Here is a 17,407-nt window from a genome sequence, read left to right on the forward strand (position 1 = left end):
GAAAAGTTGAGTGGTTTTCCAAGAAAGGCTTTGATGCTGTCAACTATATATAGCATGAAGTCATTAGATTTTTGTGAGTGAGCTAGAGATGGATTTTACCGCATCAAAATTGATATTTAGATTAAAAATTATTTTATTTTGGGTTGTCTGCCCTTCTTGTAGCTTCTGGATAAAAGTATATTAATTATATAAAATGCAATACACCATCTACAAATATAATTTTTTTTGGATATGGGATTGGTCCGAGCTGGAAAATGTTTGCAAAAATAGACAAATTGATTTGGTCCATTATTTTATGTCGTGTTTGCATTTACTTAGTTGGATGTGATTATATGTGGATAAATCATACTGAGGCTATTAAACTAATTTTAGAATGAGAAATAATGATAGATAAGCAATAATATGTTTACTTTAATTTATTAATTTTATTATTGAAATTATGATTAAGTGGGAGTTACAACTTTGTCATCTGCCTATAATAAATAATTTTATTTTAGTTTGTATTTGTAAAATTGAGATTGTGATTTTTATTGAAGAGTGTAAATTATTATTTATTTACATGTAAGTTATTTTAATTCTAAAAAATTATTGGATAATATTACTTATAATTTAAAAAATAAAATTAATGAATTGATTAAAAAATCGATGAATAAGAATAAAATAATATAAAATGTACTAAATAATATGTTAAATTATTGATAATAATGTAATTTTTCTTAGTTGAAAAGGGTATTATTAAAATATGATTATTAATCACACCTTTTATTTGAGATAAATCATCGAATTTTAAAGAATAAATTAGGTAAGTATGGATGAGTTTTGCGAGTTAGTATGGATCATAAATTTCAAGGAATTATCTGTGATTTTTCCCTCATGCTTAAGTTAACAACATCATGGACGTGATTGAAATATCTCGAATCCCCGACATTCACCTCAAAATTTGAGGTTTGGACGCAAAAATAATCATTTGCTAATGTTCGGGATTGTTTTGCAAAAGATGACGATTTCAGATAAATGATTGAATCTATAGATAGAAAAGAAATGAGAAAAATAAAAAATGGTCAGTCTCTGAAAATAAAAATGAAAAGCTGGAAATGTTTCTTGGCGAATAAGTTATAGTAACATTAAGTTTTTAACGATGATAAAAAAAAATAAAAAAAAAATCACTATTTTATGATATTTCTCTTTTCAAAATTATCGAGGGTAGAAATGTCCAGAGATATTTTCATTTATTTATCAAGATACCATAATCATTTTTGAAAATTCAAAATCATCATGATATCAGCTTCAAGATTTGATGCTAACGCAAAATCTGGGGAAAAATAAAAGAAACCAACAAAACTGAATTTTAAAAAGTTGCATATTAGTTTGCAGATTTCATTAATCACTCCATTCGATATATATACTAAAGTATTTGAATTAGAAAAAAAAAAAAAAAAAAAAAGAAGAAGAAGAAGAGTGCCCTTTGACGCGAATAGACTACTATAGAAGACCTGATCATGTGCTCACTTTTCTCTAACTCTTTAAAGTGGCCTGCTTTAAATTTCAATTGAGTACAATATACTGACTAAAAAAATTAATATATAATATTCATTCTGTTTGAAAATGAAATACACTTTGATTTATCTCCTAGTAAACCAAGAGCAATTCAGAAAAATATTGATTGATTTTAATGTAATATCTAAATATTTTACATACAAAAAAAATGTACATAGAAAAATTACACGCATACGACAAGTACAAATTAATACCGTATTTCTGAATGACAACGTTTTTAGCCTAGACTAGATATGGAGGTGAAACTCTGTTAGGTATCCATCGGGTGATGCCGTATCTTCTTTATCTGGCTGGACAACCTAAAACTTTCAACACAACAAGAAACAATATAATACGATATGTTAGGATAAAACGAGACTCAGACAAACTGATTTTGGCCTCTCCAAATACGCAATAAACCAAGACGAAGACCACAAAGATTTCCCGATCAAAACCCCAGTTACTGATAACCAACTCAACCCTAAGCAATTTTGTGGTGATCTAAATCATAGGAAATAGAATAAAGTGTTCTAGCTTAGTCTATGCTGCGTCGAGATTATTTCTCATCTTATTCCAATATCATTAAATCGTGTTGATCTCAAATTTTTTTGAAAACTGACATATATGTTGATAATATATACAAAAACTAACATGCGATTGTATTATAAAAAAAAAAATACTTCAAATATAGCATAAAATAATCTTAGTACTACGGCTTCTCGCACAAGGCATAATCTCTTTGTACGCCTAGTTTCCCCAATAAAGCATGCCTAAATATTGTGATTGATGTACGGATGCCCTAGCTCGTCCCATAATCACATCAAAGAATAAGGTATTTCCTACTTTAAATTAATCGTGTTGTTGAATTAAAGACGTATGTAAAAACGTTATTTTACGATGAAATTAATAATTGGAATTATGAGAAACGATCCGATGTGTTTTAATGGGTCAGAAGTGATCCAATGAGTGTAAATAAATTTATAATTTGGGCGAGAAATTATTTGGGACTTGGGATGTAAAAAAGTTTACATATAAAATAGAGTTTATATTAAAATTTAGGAAAACTATATTTTTTGTTCTATGCATTTAATTTTTTGCGAATTCAGTAGTATCTATTGTCAAATTTCAGTCGTTAGTCTGCTATCTTTTTTTTTTTTTGCAATTTTAATAATTTTTCCTACGTTGTATTGATGTAACACTAACGTGCAGTGTTATATCATCACTCTCGATTAAAGAATGACTAAAATTGTAAAAATTGAAATATACGTTACTAAGATCGAAATTAGCCAACGTAAAAGATCAACATGTCTTAAAGAGGTAAATAAATATTATTAAAAAAATGCAACTTTTACTCATGATAACAAGCTTTTGTACCATTGTCAAATTTGTATGCTTATTTTGTAAATATATTTATTCCATGTTTACTTATATCTCACCTCGTACAGGCCTGGATGAACTATATATCTTGAGCAATATAAAATCTTGAAAGCTAAGCCGGACAGGAATCATATCTTGAATTGACTGTCAAATTTTCTTTTTTCAATTGGTTTCATGTGGGAGCAATTTCATGTTCGTGCATGTTGCCAAGAGATTCATTTTGAGCCGATAGTAGATTTCAAGGCATAAAATTATTATAGAATTTTAACGCTTTTTTCCTCTTTTTCGCTCTTAAAACAACTATTCCTGAAACTATTCTCGAATAGTACGATTTACCTCAGTATAGTTGGGCCAGCAGAGATATGGTGGTCGTGGATTTGTCAATCTTTTCATCTGCACATGTAATTCTTTGCCGTCCGATTGCGATGCCCATCCAATCTCATCTGTCAAAACACGATCTAAACCTTTCTTTTTCTCTTCACATGGCTGCGGAAAGGACTAAATTCCAACTTCTTTTTGGGTAATTCGTAAAATATGACTGTATGTCTGTTTATGGTAAAATAAGAAGAATGTTTGTATTTGTTGTGAAAAGTTAAAATAATAATCACATGTATTAATTGTGAAAAACATGTGTTGGTTATGAAAAAATAAAAGAAATTACAACTTATTAATTAAAAATATTAAAAAAAATTGCGGCAATTTCTTCCCGTCAAGCTTGTGCTGACATTACATTTCTGTTACAACATTGTTAAAAGTGGGATTTCTTGAACTTTATTACATGAAAAGTGAAAATGTGGAAAAAAACGAATCATAAAAAGTAATAAAAATAGATTATACACTTAACTTTCTTTTAATAATTTTAAGGTTGCACCAAACAATACAACTGAAGCACGAAAATGGCTCCACTAGTTGCTCTGGTGGATGCTGTGGCCAAGTAGCCCTTGAAATAATGCATAAAGATCTTTATTATCCATTCCAAAAATCTCTTCTGCTTTCCTCAAGGTCTCCTGAAAGTAAACCCATGTGGTGAGAACAATATATTTATTGGCCCCTAAGATTAGATACACAATTGTTTTTATCGACTTCGTGTGTCACCTCGCGAGATTGCTTTTGTGCATTTAATGCCTTTACATTGGCTAGGAATGCACTAAATTGCTCCAGCGATAAACGATTCCTGCATTTTACCACATAAACATAATACCAGAAACCATATGGTAAAGTCACCTTGAAAGCTTGCTTATTCAGTCATGGTGATGGTACTGTCACTGAGACTGAACTCACCTGGCTTGACGAAATAGATCCTTTCCGTTAATTCGAGGAGGCCGAGCTACAAAGTTTTAAAAACAGATAACATAGAGAAAGAGCATATGGACTCACTTGAATCAATAAGCATAACAACTAAAACTTCCATATGATAGCGACCACAAAGCGAATGATCGATTAATGTCAAATAAATTTAATATTGTGGGCATAATTAGTAGACCTGGTAGTGGGTGTCCTACAGTGGGAGAGTTTGTGCCTGATGACTGCTGGCTTGATGGGTACCACGAAGAAAGAGAAGTTGATCCCTGAGTTATAGGAGAAGTTGTGCCAGATGTTCTCTGAGGCGAGCTTGCAGCTGAGTATCTTTTTGGGGAAGCATTACTAGAAAATACAGTTGGAGTTCCAGTAGGAGTAAATCGAGGAGTTTTATTTGGTGTTGCGGAAAAAAATTTCCCAGCCTGCTGAACAGCTGTGAACCAGAAAAAATTAGCAAAATCATCCCTTGGACGGCAAATTTGGAAATGTACATCAGAAAAACAAATATAAAGGTTCTAATACCAATGTCATTTATACTTGCACTATCATCAGATGTCCCGAAAGAATGATATTTTGTGTAGCCATTCGAATCATCATCTAGAAGCAACCATAAGCACCAGAAATCAACAAGTACACATGAAAACATGAAACAAAGACGAAGGTAGCACTTCTAAACTGTAACATGGTCATAATGGAAATGAGCCCCGTGCACCACAAAGTCCGACCACATAAATGTAAGGGAAAAAAAAAATCAAAACTACCATTAGTTGGATAGGCCTTGGGGACAGATTGGTCGTAAGTGCCAATATCTACAGTTTCTGTTTGCTGGTGAGATAACGATTATAGGTTAGTTAACTTCTCCAAAATCTAATATTGAACCTTATAAGAAGACGACATAATCTTGGTGGGTAGGAAGAATAGGAAAAGATGGTGAAAGAAACGTACAGGAAAACTATCATCATTTAGTGACTGCACCAATTGTCTCTTAAAATTCTGCAACTGTAAGAAGACAGGGGTCAGATATTCTCTTGAAATGTACTAACTCTGCACATGAAATCCGAACATACTAAAATCATTATAAGCCAGGAAGAGGATAAAATGTCTTGGAATTAGAACGTCTAAATAACTTCAGTTCCAATTCCAAATCCATTCTGATTTTAAAGAAAACTACTGGAAAAATTTTGTCCATACAATATTAACTTCTCAGAAAACGTTGAAATACTGATTTTAACTTTCACGGTTTCGCATAAGTTGCTAAAATAGGGGAAGCAAACTCCTGTAACAATCTGTGTATCACGAATGTCGCAGAAGATCTGTTCCCCAGTCATTGAGGTGAGTATATTTTCGAAATTTTGCATTCAGAGAAGTGTATGCGATAACAGGACAATGGAGTTGAAGGAAAGAGCAGAAAAATATTATGTTCTACTCTAGGAAATCTCACAGTTACAATTACCAATCTAACCAACCATAGAATTGCATTTTAGACTTTATTTATCTTGAACATATGTCAGATATAATTAAAGAATTTCATTCTTGAAATCAATCATATGAAATGAAGGAACAAACCGATGCCATGCCATTACTGTAAGTTGCTAAAATTAACATGAAAAAGCAACAAAAGTACTCAAGACTACTTACTTACCTTGGCCAAGTGCTGGCTCAGCTTCTTTGCAGTGAAAGCCAAAGAATCTCTCTCCTTCAATAGCTTCATCTGGCAATCCAATTAGAGAATGAAAAACAACTTCGACAAAAAAAGTTGAAAACCAATTTCGCTCTGAACTAGTGAATACGTTTTCTTCGCTCTGGATTTTTAACCACAATTCGATTTCCTGGTATGCAGTCTCGAGCTGGGAAACCTTATCTTCAAGCACCAAAATGGCCCGATCCTTGTCGATAAGCTGCTGCTGAAGACGATCCGCCTCAGTTTCGAGCTTAGTTACCCGCGACGCGATCGCCATCGACGTGATCTTGCGCGCCAAATCCAGCAGATCAAACGGATCCGTCGGCAGCACCGATTGTATCTCTTCCGGAAGATCGAAGTGTGGCCCCACACGGCTGCCGTCTCCGCCACCGTTAGCCGCCATCATGACCAATACGGACCCTACAAAAAGGAATTCCGGATGATCGTCGAGTTTTGACGGCGTCGAAGAAGAATATGCAAGAATTATGAATCATTTGGTTTGAATATAGAATATGATTATTGCCATCTCCGCAAAGAAAAGTCAAAATTATTTTGACTCCCAGAAAGTTTGAACCTTTCGATGTTCCCGACGGCAAAATCAAAGCGTCTCCGATGGGGAAAATCAGGCCAAGTTCAGTTCACCTTTTTTCTTTTACAGTATTTTTCACCCATTAGAAATAAAATATTAATTAATTCCATCAGCACCATGTTAAATTCTCATACAAATCTTAAAGTCCCATTTTCAAATATTAAGTCGAGTTCTAAAACTGTAACCAAAATTTGATATAAATCAACCAAATTGGATTTTTTTGTCCGGAACTCCAGATATAATCAAAATCTCTAGTAAAACAAATGTTTTGGACTAAGAAAATGTATTAAGATTTGGGGAAATATTAATTTGTTGTCCGGATTTTAAACAACTATCTCCTATTCTCAAAAGATCTAATTTATTAAAACATTATATTTTATCGTAGATGAAAAATCTTGGCTTTATCATTTTAAGTGTGCATTTGAAGATAAATGCGCACGCTCCGTGCCACAACTACATCAATATGACAATATCCGCTCTACTCTCAGTGAGTCGGAGTATAGTACATGCAGAGGGACAAAGACTCGTATCAAATTAAACAAAATTGATTTAGATATTTTTTAAATAACAGTAATTTTTTTATATAGGCCTAATAAATATTTGTAATATCCATAATATATTTTCTGTGGTACGTGGAGCCTTTTATATTCTCGTTGGCTTCAGTCTTTCAAATTTGTTCTACTGTTTTGAAAAATGCCGAATCAACAAATTTTAAATCGGTTCGATTTTTGTGAAAATGGGTTCAATTTCCATTTTCTCAAAAAAATAATTGATATCGAACAACCGAACGGAGGAAACGCTCAACCGGAATATGGCGTATCAGAGACGATGGGATTTCTCCCAGCCAAAAATGGACACGCGTACACAGAGGCCAACGAACCAGTGTCAGATTCAAGGGCCACCTTCATAAATTCGCAGAAGTCAAGGACAATAAATAATTATTTTTAAAAATAGTAGCTCATATACGTGGAGCAATGCCATTCATGCAATTTCCGAACAAATCTTTTATTTCAAAATTACTTTAATTAATTGGATGATGTGCGATAAATGAGTTTTTCTGAATAATTTAATGGCTGGGGACTATTTATCTGATCGTGACTAAAAATAAATAAATTTGCCCATAAAAATTTGATTGCTCTTAATATCATATCAGTTCACTTGTGATAGACGTGATTGGACATCATCTGTCCATATTATTAATTAAGGCCAACCGCCGCTCAAATAATTTGATGAATAAGGGGACCTAAAAAAATCATATCAGTTCTTCATGGTCCATAAACTAGGTGAATGAATGGGCTTGCTTAATAAATTTCATGACGTAAACTCTTATAAATAAAATATTTGTCGGTCGCTTAAGATTTACACTACATCGATTCAAATTTTTTTTAAAAAAAAGTACAAATTTTTGAAACTTTAAAATATACCACATGGTGGTTGTAGTAAATCACTTTTTGTCCCATTAATTTCTTTCATTCTAGATTTTGTTGCAAGTATTCAGTCAGTATCTTTTATTTTTTTTGGTATTTAGTCATATTCAATCAATAACTTTGATAAAAAAAAAAATACTGATTTATCATCGAAAACTGTTGACATCAAACCGGAAAATTGTTCAGATGATGTCGAAAGTGTTGATTTGCCAAAAATTAAAAGTTAATACAACAAGATCAAATTATAACAAATTAAATAATTAAAACTTAAATTTTTACAATTGAATAGACAAAATTATTGAAGAGGACACCAAAATTTCTTTTTTTTTACCCTCCTCTTTAACATCATGTATAATAATTCCAACTACGTCAATCAATCTCACGTCTGAAATCTTTCCCAAAAATGGAAGTTATAACCGTACCAACACATTTGAAAACTTATCAATTTAAAAAACCTTACGGTTAATATTGTTAACGCAAAAAACGTTTTTTTTCTACCATAATATTATTATATTTTTTTAATTAAATCAAGTTTAATAAAAAAATATATTTTTTGTGATACACAATAATATACACGAATATAATAATTATAATATTCATATCAATTATATATATTTAATATTTATTCTATAAATTGATTAAATAATATTTTAAATATTTAATATTATCTTACACCTATGCGTGTGCTTCAACTATTAGTATACGATTATGATGCTGAGAATTTAATGCAACACAACTAATTCGGCTTAGTTATAACTGCTCCTACATTAGTTTTTGTTTCATTAAACAGTCTATGAACATTGCCAAATCCCAAGAATTCAATCAAATTAGCATATATGGCAACGAAAATAAAAAATGACTCCTGTCCGATCATGGCCATCTTCCAGAATCTAGATATTTTCTCGATTGTCCTTTCCCTCGGCGTCCTTTGTTTGTACAGAAGATTAACCCGGGAAACCAAATCGGCGCCTACAAATTGGCCAGTGGTCGGCATGCTTCCGGGGGTTCTCCGAAATCTGCACAGAGCCCACGAATACGCCACGCAAGTTTTAAGTGAGTGTGGCGGTACTTATGTATTTAAAGGGCCCTGGTTCTTCAACATAGACATGGTGTTTACTTGTGATCCTGCCAATATCCACCATATTTTCAGCAAAAATTTCCCGAATTATCCAAAAGGTCCACAATTCAGAAAAATTTTCGAAATTTTGGGAGATGGAGTTTTCAATGCTGATTATGAACTGTGGGAGATGCACAGGAGAGTAACTCTTTCGTTTTTGACTAATGCCAATTTCTATAATCTTCTGGAGAACGGCGCTTGGAAAAAGATTGAGACCGGACTAATGCCTGTTCTTGAAAATTTCTGTGAACAGGGGAAAGATTTCGATCTACAAGATATTTTTCAGAGATTTACTTTTGATAACATCTGCAACCTTGTGTTGGATTATGATCCAGGGAGTTTAAGCATTTATTTGCCTTATATTCCTTGTGAAAAAGCATTTAGTACCTCAGTGGAACCACTGTTACATAGGCATATAGTGCCTGAAAGAATTTGGAGGCTTCAACAATGGCTGAAATTTGGTAACGAAAAGATATTAGACGAAGCAAAGAAGGCGTTCGATGAATTTATATTTCCACTTGTTTCTTTGAAGGATGAAGAGCAAGAGGATGACTTCAAGTTAATGAAAGTTTTCAAGAAAGTGTACGAGGAAAACAGGATCAATTCTTCCGGTGATTTAAGAGAGTTCTTGAAGGATACAGCGTTGAGTTTGATGTTTGCAGGTATGAAGGGCAAAAAGGAAACGAACTTATTCATACTTAATTATTGTACGGCATATAATTTGTATATTATAATTTAACCGCGATATATAAATTTTAAAATTCTGACATGCAGGGAGAGATACAACAAGTACTTGTCTTACATGGCTTTTCTGGCTAATTGCCAAAAACCCTTCAACAGAAACCAAGATTCTACAAGAAATCGAAACCGAACTGAAAATAAAGACGCAGGATTCGAGCTGGAGATTCTTCAAGGTAGAAGAATCCCGGAAGCTAGTGTACCTCCATGGAGCATTATGTGAATCTCTGAGGCTGTTCCCTCCGGTTGCTCTGGAACATAAATCTCCGATGCACGACGATATTCTCCCTAGTGGTCACCATCTTCGAAAGAATTCAAAGATGATAATTTCATTCTACTCAGTGGGTAGACTGGAGAAAGTATGGGGAAAAGATTGCTTGGATTTCAAGCCCGAGAGATGGATTTCGGCTAGCGGAAAGATCAGACATGAGCCGTCGTACAATTTCCCGGCATTTAACGTAGGACCGAGAACATGTATCGGTAAGGAAATGGCTTTTATTCAAATGAAAGTGGTTGCTGCAGCTGTGATCTATCATTATCGTGTTGAACTGGTGGAGGGGCATCCTGTTGTCCCTCTGGATTCGGTCATTCTTCAAGCTAAGCATGGATTGAGGGTCAGATTATCAAAAAGAACTTAAAATTCATCTACCTTTACTAAATTGTCCTGATGTAATTTCTTTGTCCTATACTGGATGGCATATAAATGTGTGTGTGTGTGTGTGTGTGTAGTGTAACTATATGTTACCCGTGCATTCAATAAATATTGTTTTCAAGATAAAATTGTCTGCTTTAATTAAGATATGCCTGATAAATATCACAAGTAAATTGCCATATGAAATTTTTCTTCAGTTAAAGAAGTGAAATCAGCTACTAAAATCCAAATGTTAAAATAGCTGAAATTCTTCATTTTGATTTAGAAAACCGTAACTGACCCATAGCGCCAGACGACGACATCCTCATGTACATTTGATGCATATGCACGTACGTAACTAGCTAGGTATCATATTTAAAGCTTAAAATGACGAGCTAATTGCAAATTTGGTTTTGATATAGTAATTTTGATTATTTTATTTTTAATTTTAGTAGACTAGAAAAGAAATTTTTGTGTTTCCATAAAAGAGAAATTGATGACTTATCCGACGATACATCAACAATTATATCAAATTAAATAGCCAGACGTTACAAGTTAGTGTCCCAAAACTAAAGTTTTATGATTCACTAGACTAAAAATCAAAATAATACAAGTAGTTCTTTTAGTCAAAGTAGGTTTTATTATAATTGAATTTCGAACAAGAGATATGATCCCAAATTTGATCATTCATGCCAAATGAACTATAAATCATTGGTTATTTAATGAGATGAAATTGTGGATATGTAGCTTTTCATGCAGAGGGAGTTGTTCGCGCGGCTCCCGTTCTTAAATGATAAATGAACATTAATTATCAAAATAAGAAAATTAAAACTTTATAAGAACTACCGTTACGTTGTTTTCTTTGAAGCTTTGAGTTGCCTTCAATCTTAATCATGGTATATCTTTTACGTGAAAATTTTAATTAGTTGGAAATCAGTTAATTGTTTTTGTTGACAAAAACTTGTGTGAGACGGTCTCACGGATCATATTTTGTGTGACTGATCTCTTATTTGGGTCATCCATGAAAAATTATTAATTTTTATGCTAAAAGTATTGTTTTTTATTGTGAATATTGGTATAAAAATTCGTGAGACCGTCTTACAAAATATCTACTCGTTTTTGTTTGGATTGTGTTGATATGAAGAAATTGGATTTGGTGGAGCGATTAGAGAAATGAGATACAGATATTCAACGATTTTGTTTAGGCTAGGAGAAAAAGCTGAGCCTAGCTACGGAACTTCCTGATCGATTTTTATTTGATCGAATTGCACAAAAATCAGAAATGACCATAACATACGACCTTTTCCAATCATTTAAACATAAACACTACCAACTCTACGGTGGATATTTCAAACCCACTGTGAGGCCCGGGGCCGAAGAGGGCGGGGGGTGATCGCCGGTGCCATCAGTTGCACGGACAATGAGCGGCTCCTGGCAGGCTTCTAGGTGAAGGGAACATGAATGAACCGAACCCATACGGGAATGAGAGGGATTCCGAGACTGTTCAATGTAATGGACTGTACAGTTGAAGAGGGCTTAAAAGATTTGATTTGTACTACTCATATCACGAAGGTGCATCTTCTTTTCGGTAGCTCATCACATAAGAACTCCAAAGTTAAGCGTGCTTGACTTGGGGCAATTTTGGGATGGGTGACCTCCTGGGAAGTTTTCCAGGGTGCGTGTGAGTGAGGACATAAGCACGCTGGAAAGACTCGTCTTGATACAGTGAGGACAGTCGTCGAATCTGGGGCGTTACAAGTGGTATCAGAGCCGACCTCTCTTAGTACGGTGTGGTTCGGGGACGAACCAAGCGGAAGCTGGTGGGCATGTGAGGCCCGGGGCCGAAGAGGGCGGGGGGTGATCGCCGGTGCCATCAGTTGCACGGACAATGAGCGGCTCCTGGCAGGCTTCTAGGTGAAGGGAACATGAATGAACCGAACCCATACGGGAATGAGAGGGATTCCGAGACTGTTCAATGTAATGGACTGTACAGTTGAAGAGGGCTTAAAAGATTTGATTTGTACTACTCATATCACGAAGGTGCATCTTCTTTTCGGTAGCTCATCACATAAGAACTCCAAAGTTAAGCGTGCTTGACTTGGGTCAATTTTGGGATGGGTGACCTCCTGGGAAGTTTTCCAGGGTGCGTGTGAGTGAGGACATAAGCACGCTGGAAAGACTCGTCTTGATACAGTGAGAACAGTCGTCGAATCTGGGGCGTTACACCCACACTTAGTTCATCATTTCAAACCCATACAAAGGAACCTTAAATAGAAATCTATTGGACCCAAATTAAAGAAACTTGACTGACATTTTTTAACAAATTATGAAAGCCCAAGCCCACTGTATCTGTCATCTTTTCTCTTGACAAAAAATGTATCGCAATTCTGTTGTGGGCAAGCTAGTGGAAATGGGCTGGAATAGGCACCTTGGACAATAGCCCAATACTTTATGGATATCCTTATCATGTCCACTGACTTATATTTTGCAAAGAGATTTATTTTTAAGTATACACTAAAACGATATATATATATATATATATATATACACAAAAAGAGATAAATAAAACATTGGTTAACGATGATTTGATATGTTCTACTGGATAAAATTATAGAGTAAAGATTGAATGTTTTTAAAACTGGATCAAAATCTTGAAGAAAATCATGGATTGAAATGATTCAATCTACATGTGGTGATAATTTGCATGTAATAAAATTAAAATATTTTTAAATGGGGAAGAGATCCGAAAAACCTAACTCTCATTTTATTTATTTTATAATTTTATGGGAATATGCAATCATTGCATATATATTTTCTTCTACTTAAATAAATTGTACCCAACTCCACACAGGCTGGCGTAGAATATCGAACATTGCCTTTGTGTGTGTGTGTGTGTGTGTGTGTGTGTGTGATTTTGATTAGTTGGTTAATGGCATTATAATACTAGACAATCATGATTGATTAATCGTACCCTCCAAGACAATCAATCTAAAATAATATTTTATTTTGAGTAGGTCTCTTGTGAGACGGTCTCACGAATCTTTATCTGTGAGACGAGTCAACCCTATCGATATTATTCACTATAAAAAGTAATACTCTTAGCATAAAAAAGTAATATTTTTTTATGTATGACCCAAATAAGAGATCTGTCTCACAAAATACGATCCGTGAGACCGTCTCACACAATTTTTTGTCTTTTATTTTTATCAAAAATATTTTTCATTACACATATATAGAATCGACACACGTGAGACTTTTTTTCCTGTGTAATTATTATTAACCTAAAATGTATAATCTTATATATATATATATATATATATATAAGTAATCTTATGAATATTTTAATTTATTTAGTAAATTGTAAATCAATGTTTTCCATGTTATCACATCACTTTTGAACGCAAGTAATCAAAGAGCCATACGTATTTTTCCCTTTCAAGGTTATATTCCATTAAATGATTAGAGGCTTCCATATTTAATACATAATTACACCGCAATCAATTCAATTTAATGAATTTAAAAAATCAAATTTTCAGTGTCTGACCTCTCAACTCAAGTCGTCCGTCTTTACACATGCTCTCTGCAGTATTTATTAAATTAAATTAAACAATTTTTATTTTATTTTATTTTTTTATTCCATTATCACATCATAACAGGTTGATTTTATAATGCATTCAAATATCATTGCAAAACTTTTTTTCACAGATTTTCTAAATTATTTTCTCAAAATTTTTAAATCAGTTGAGACTAAATAATACTAATTAATTATATATTTTTATTCCATGTGTCAAGAAAATTTTTCCGAATTTAATAATAATTATTCTTAACTCAATTTAATAAATGGCAGAAAATCAAATTAATTATTACATCGTACCAATTAAGTACGCGTAGCTGCTGTACCTCTAAATATTTAATAACCTTCTTTTCTCCCAGCCCATTTCAGTCCTTTATTTATTTAATTAATATTATATTATTATAAGCAAAATTGCTTTCAAAAAATATATATATATTATAATTATAATATTATATATATATGTATGTATGTACCGTGGCTATACTCGTCGTCTCTTCATTCACTTCAAAACATGAAGAAGCTAATGAGGAGATTATCGAAGGTTGCCGATTCCTCGAGCTATTGTCTACTGCGGACTCAATCGAAGGAGGCGTCCCGCTCAGGATCGTGCCGAAGAAGGAACGGGGGTGTTCCGGAGGGGCATTTCCCGGTATACGTGGGCGATGAGATGGAGAGATTTGTGGTGAGCGCAGATTTGTTGAATCACCCCATCTTTTTGCAGCTGCTGGATAATTCGGCGCAGGAGTACGGGTACGAGCAGCAAGGCGTGCTCCGGATCCCCTGCCACGTGTTCCTCTTCGAACGCGTGCTCGAGGCGCTCCGCATCGGCGGCGAGTCGTGCGATCTTCAGGAGCTGCTGCAATCGCTGTCGGACGATCAATGGTAGTGGCGAGACGAACTTATAAGATTAGAGTATTGAAAAACGCTGGATATTTTTTAGATCCGTTGTCGCTTCTCCATTGTAAATACTTTGTGATGAACAAAGTGGAGAATTTAAGATTAATGATGGAAGAACTTTTTTGCCTAATGAATTGAATATTTGACCATGATTTCAGTCTTCTTATATTTCCATAATCTACGCATAAATTATGAACGTATCTATCTATCTATATGGTTTTACAGATTCAACTCAAGTGCGGTCCAATTTACAGAATTGATTATTCGATGGGAAGAAATTAAATGGAGTAGCCGGCCGGAGAACAACCGCAAGAGGGCTGCCTCGACAGTTATTAGTTTACATACACCGCGATTTTCGGAATCAAAAGAATCTTTAAAGCAAAAAAAAGATTTCTTAATATTATCATCTGATTTAAAAAATGATAAAAGTACAAATTGGTCAAATTTATTTTCCTAAAATAAGACCAAACTGTACATCCCTAGAAAAATTATGGTTTTGTCCTCCATTTCACAAGGGACATGATTGGACGTTGATCGAGTCGTAACATTGTTAATACGTTTTAATATAATATATTTAATCGAACATCTTAATTTAAAATTAAAATATATGAGAACATATTGTATAAGTACATAGAGAAACTAGACGTTGATGCTGGGTTTGATTAAGGTAGAAATCGATTCAGTGTTGTGGCTGTGATCCGAGATAATAATAGTACAGTTTTGGGAGCTTCGGCACACATTATTCGTCATCCGGGATCAGTAAAAGATGCGGAATTATGTGCTATCAGGTTCGACATGGAGTTTTGTTTGAATCTTGGCCTTCACGATATTAATATTTTCTCAGATTCGATACTTGTTGTTTAAGCCATTAGCAGCTCCTTAGTTGACCTTGGTCCGAGTGGAGTGCTCACAATCGACATTCTCAATATGCTGAAGACGGATGATTTCTTGTCTTGTCTATCATATGGTGTTCTGGTGATATACCAGCTTGGTTACTTAATATTGTAAATCAAGATATTATGAAGTAATGAATTTGTTTTACTTTCAAAAAAAAATAAAAATAAAGAGAGTGCAAATCAGTGTAACATAGATTCAACCGTTGATACCATATGCATGAGAGAAATTTTTGTGTCATGATATATGAATGCGATATGATAAACATAAGTGATATGAAAAATAATTTTTACCGATGGATAAGATAATAGGAAGTTAATTTTAGGTATCTTGTGAAACGATCTCATGAATCTTTATCTGTAAGACGGGTCAACCCTACTGATATTCACAATAAAAAGTAATATTTTTTCATGGATGACTCAAATAAGAGATCTGTATCACAAAATATGACATGTGAGATCGTCTGACACAAATTTTTTTCATTGAATTTGTAAGGTAAGTTGCGTGTGAGATTTTACAACATTGCTTTGTGGTAAATACAGATCAAATAGAAACTTTAAGAAGACTGAAGAGTAAGTTAACTTTAATGTCAAAATAGAGAGTACATTAATTAAAACTTATAGACGTGGGATTTCTCCATGAAAAGTCATGTCCCTTTGTAATTACTAGTGCACCGACGCACACATTGCGTGCTTGTATAATATTTTTTATAATTCATTTGATTTATATTTAAATGAAGATCAAAATATAATTATAAGATATAGTGAGGGACTACAATATAATTTTGATATATAAATTTAAAAAAAAATAAAAAAATGACCTCAGTTAAAATTGAATATAACCTAAATCTCAAAGAAACAATGATTCTAACCACTAAACCACATATAACTTGCATTAAAGTTTTAACATTTTATTAATATATATAATTATTAAAACAGACCATGACACCAAAGTTAGTGTGTATGATATAAACATGATTCCAAAACTAAAATAAGTTGTTCATATATAATCATTATGATTTATCCTTTGATTGGGGCTTAGACCTATAAATTAATATTCTAACAACTGTTCAACCTTAATCACCATTGATCAAACCAGATTACATCGAGATACATTCCATTCGTACTTAGTTAGGATTGGCCTACAAGCTCACTTTTGCGTCATTGTTTGAATTTTCAATGTGAAAACAGAGAAGGTTTCCCTTGATTTACGCACTGGGCACATGTTATCATAAGAATTATTGATTTCTTTATTTGAATATTCCCAAAAAATATGGAAGAAGCCCAAGGGTTTTCTTTTCCTTTTTTTTTTAAGGAAGCCCTACGTATTCTAAGCATTACAGTTAGTACGGTTTGATTTGATAATAAAAAAAGATGCCAATGTATCACGAGAACATGTGAATGGTTGATATGATGCACATGCAAGTTTTGATTTATATTTATATGAATATTAATGAGATTATATTCTCATATTAGATATATATACTTACTATTTACTGTGTGTATTATTATGTGAAGATCGATTAAGTGATATTTGAAGTTTTTCAAAATTAAGTTTTGATATATTAAATTTTATTTTCGAATATTTTGATATAATCATTAACGTGACATCAAATAAATCAATCATTTCTGAACACGGTGAAATTTC

The 17,407-nt window shown here is 33.3% G+C and overlaps 3 protein-coding genes across 4 annotated transcripts; 2 read left to right on the top strand and 1 right to left on the bottom strand.

The window, feature by feature from the left end:
• Positions 1–3,683: 3,683 nt before the first annotated feature.
• On the bottom strand, positions 3,684–6,773 carry LOC142527233 (uncharacterized protein At4g15545-like). Of its 2 annotated transcripts, XM_075631975.1 has the most exons (10): positions 6,468–6,772; positions 6,003–6,313; positions 5,855–5,923; positions 5,158–5,211; positions 4,974–5,037; positions 4,735–4,809; positions 4,397–4,645; positions 4,195–4,240; positions 4,009–4,087; positions 3,684–3,920 (listed from the first exon to the last, which is right to left on the bottom strand). In XM_075631975.1, the coding sequence occupies exons 2-10, from the start codon at positions 6,297–6,299 to the stop codon at positions 3,819–3,821; spliced, it is 1,035 nt and encodes a 344-aa protein (XP_075488090.1). In that variant the 5' UTR covers positions 6,300–6,313; positions 6,468–6,772; the 3' UTR covers positions 3,684–3,818. The 2 variants fall into 2 exon arrangements, with proteins under 2 accessions (XP_075488090.1, XP_075488089.1); XM_075631974.1 differs by having other exon boundaries at positions 6,003–6,773.
• A 1,871-nt stretch (positions 6,774–8,644) lies between these two features.
• Positions 8,645–10,544, top strand: LOC142526863 (alkane hydroxylase MAH1-like). The gene is made up of 2 exons (XM_075631497.1): positions 8,645–9,688; positions 9,801–10,544. Exons 1-2 carry the CDS (start codon positions 8,746–8,748, stop codon positions 10,400–10,402), a joined length of 1,545 nt encoding a protein of 514 aa, XP_075487612.1. The 5' UTR covers positions 8,645–8,745; the 3' UTR covers positions 10,403–10,544.
• A 3,875-nt stretch (positions 10,545–14,419) lies between these two features.
• On the top strand, positions 14,420–15,013 carry LOC142527306 (auxin-responsive protein SAUR71-like). Its single transcript, XM_075632072.1, has one exon. It carries the CDS (start codon positions 14,433–14,435, stop codon positions 14,853–14,855), a length of 423 nt encoding a protein of 140 aa, XP_075488187.1. The 5' UTR covers positions 14,420–14,432; the 3' UTR covers positions 14,856–15,013.
• Positions 15,014–17,407: the final 2,394 nt, after the last annotated feature.

This window comes from Primulina tabacum, chromosome 15 (assembly GCF_025594145.1).
Source record: "Primulina tabacum isolate GXHZ01 chromosome 15, ASM2559414v2, whole genome shotgun sequence".
In the NCBI taxonomy this organism is placed as follows: Eukaryota; Viridiplantae; Streptophyta; class Magnoliopsida; order Lamiales; family Gesneriaceae; genus Primulina; species Primulina tabacum.

What these genes read in the sequence shown, in the direction of transcription:
- LOC142527233 (XM_075631974.1), bottom strand. Translation starts at nt 6,299, where the DNA reads ATGATGGCGGCTAACGGTGGCGGAGACGGCAGCCGTGTGGGGCCACAC. An exon ending in TGCAAGTATAAATGACATTG is followed by an intron (nt 4,646 to 4,734) that starts GTATTAGAACCT and finishes TCTGGTTCACAG; the next exon opens with CTGTTCAGCAGGCTGGGAAA. An exon ending in TGTAGGACACCCACTACCAG is followed by an intron (nt 4,241 to 4,396) that starts GTCTACTAATTA and finishes AAAACTTTGTAG; the next exon opens with CTCGGCCTCCTCGAATTAAC.
- LOC142527306 (XM_075632072.1), top strand. Translation starts at nt 14,433, where the DNA reads ATGTATGTACCGTGGCTATACTCGTCGTCTCTTCATTCACTTCAAAAC.
- LOC142526863 (XM_075631497.1), top strand. Translation starts at nt 8,746, where the DNA reads ATGGCAACGAAAATAAAAAATGACTCCTGTCCGATCATGGCCATCTTC. An exon ending in GTTGAGTTTGATGTTTGCAG is followed by an intron (nt 9,689 to 9,800) that starts GTATGAAGGGCA and finishes TCTGACATGCAG; the next exon opens with GGAGAGATACAACAAGTACT.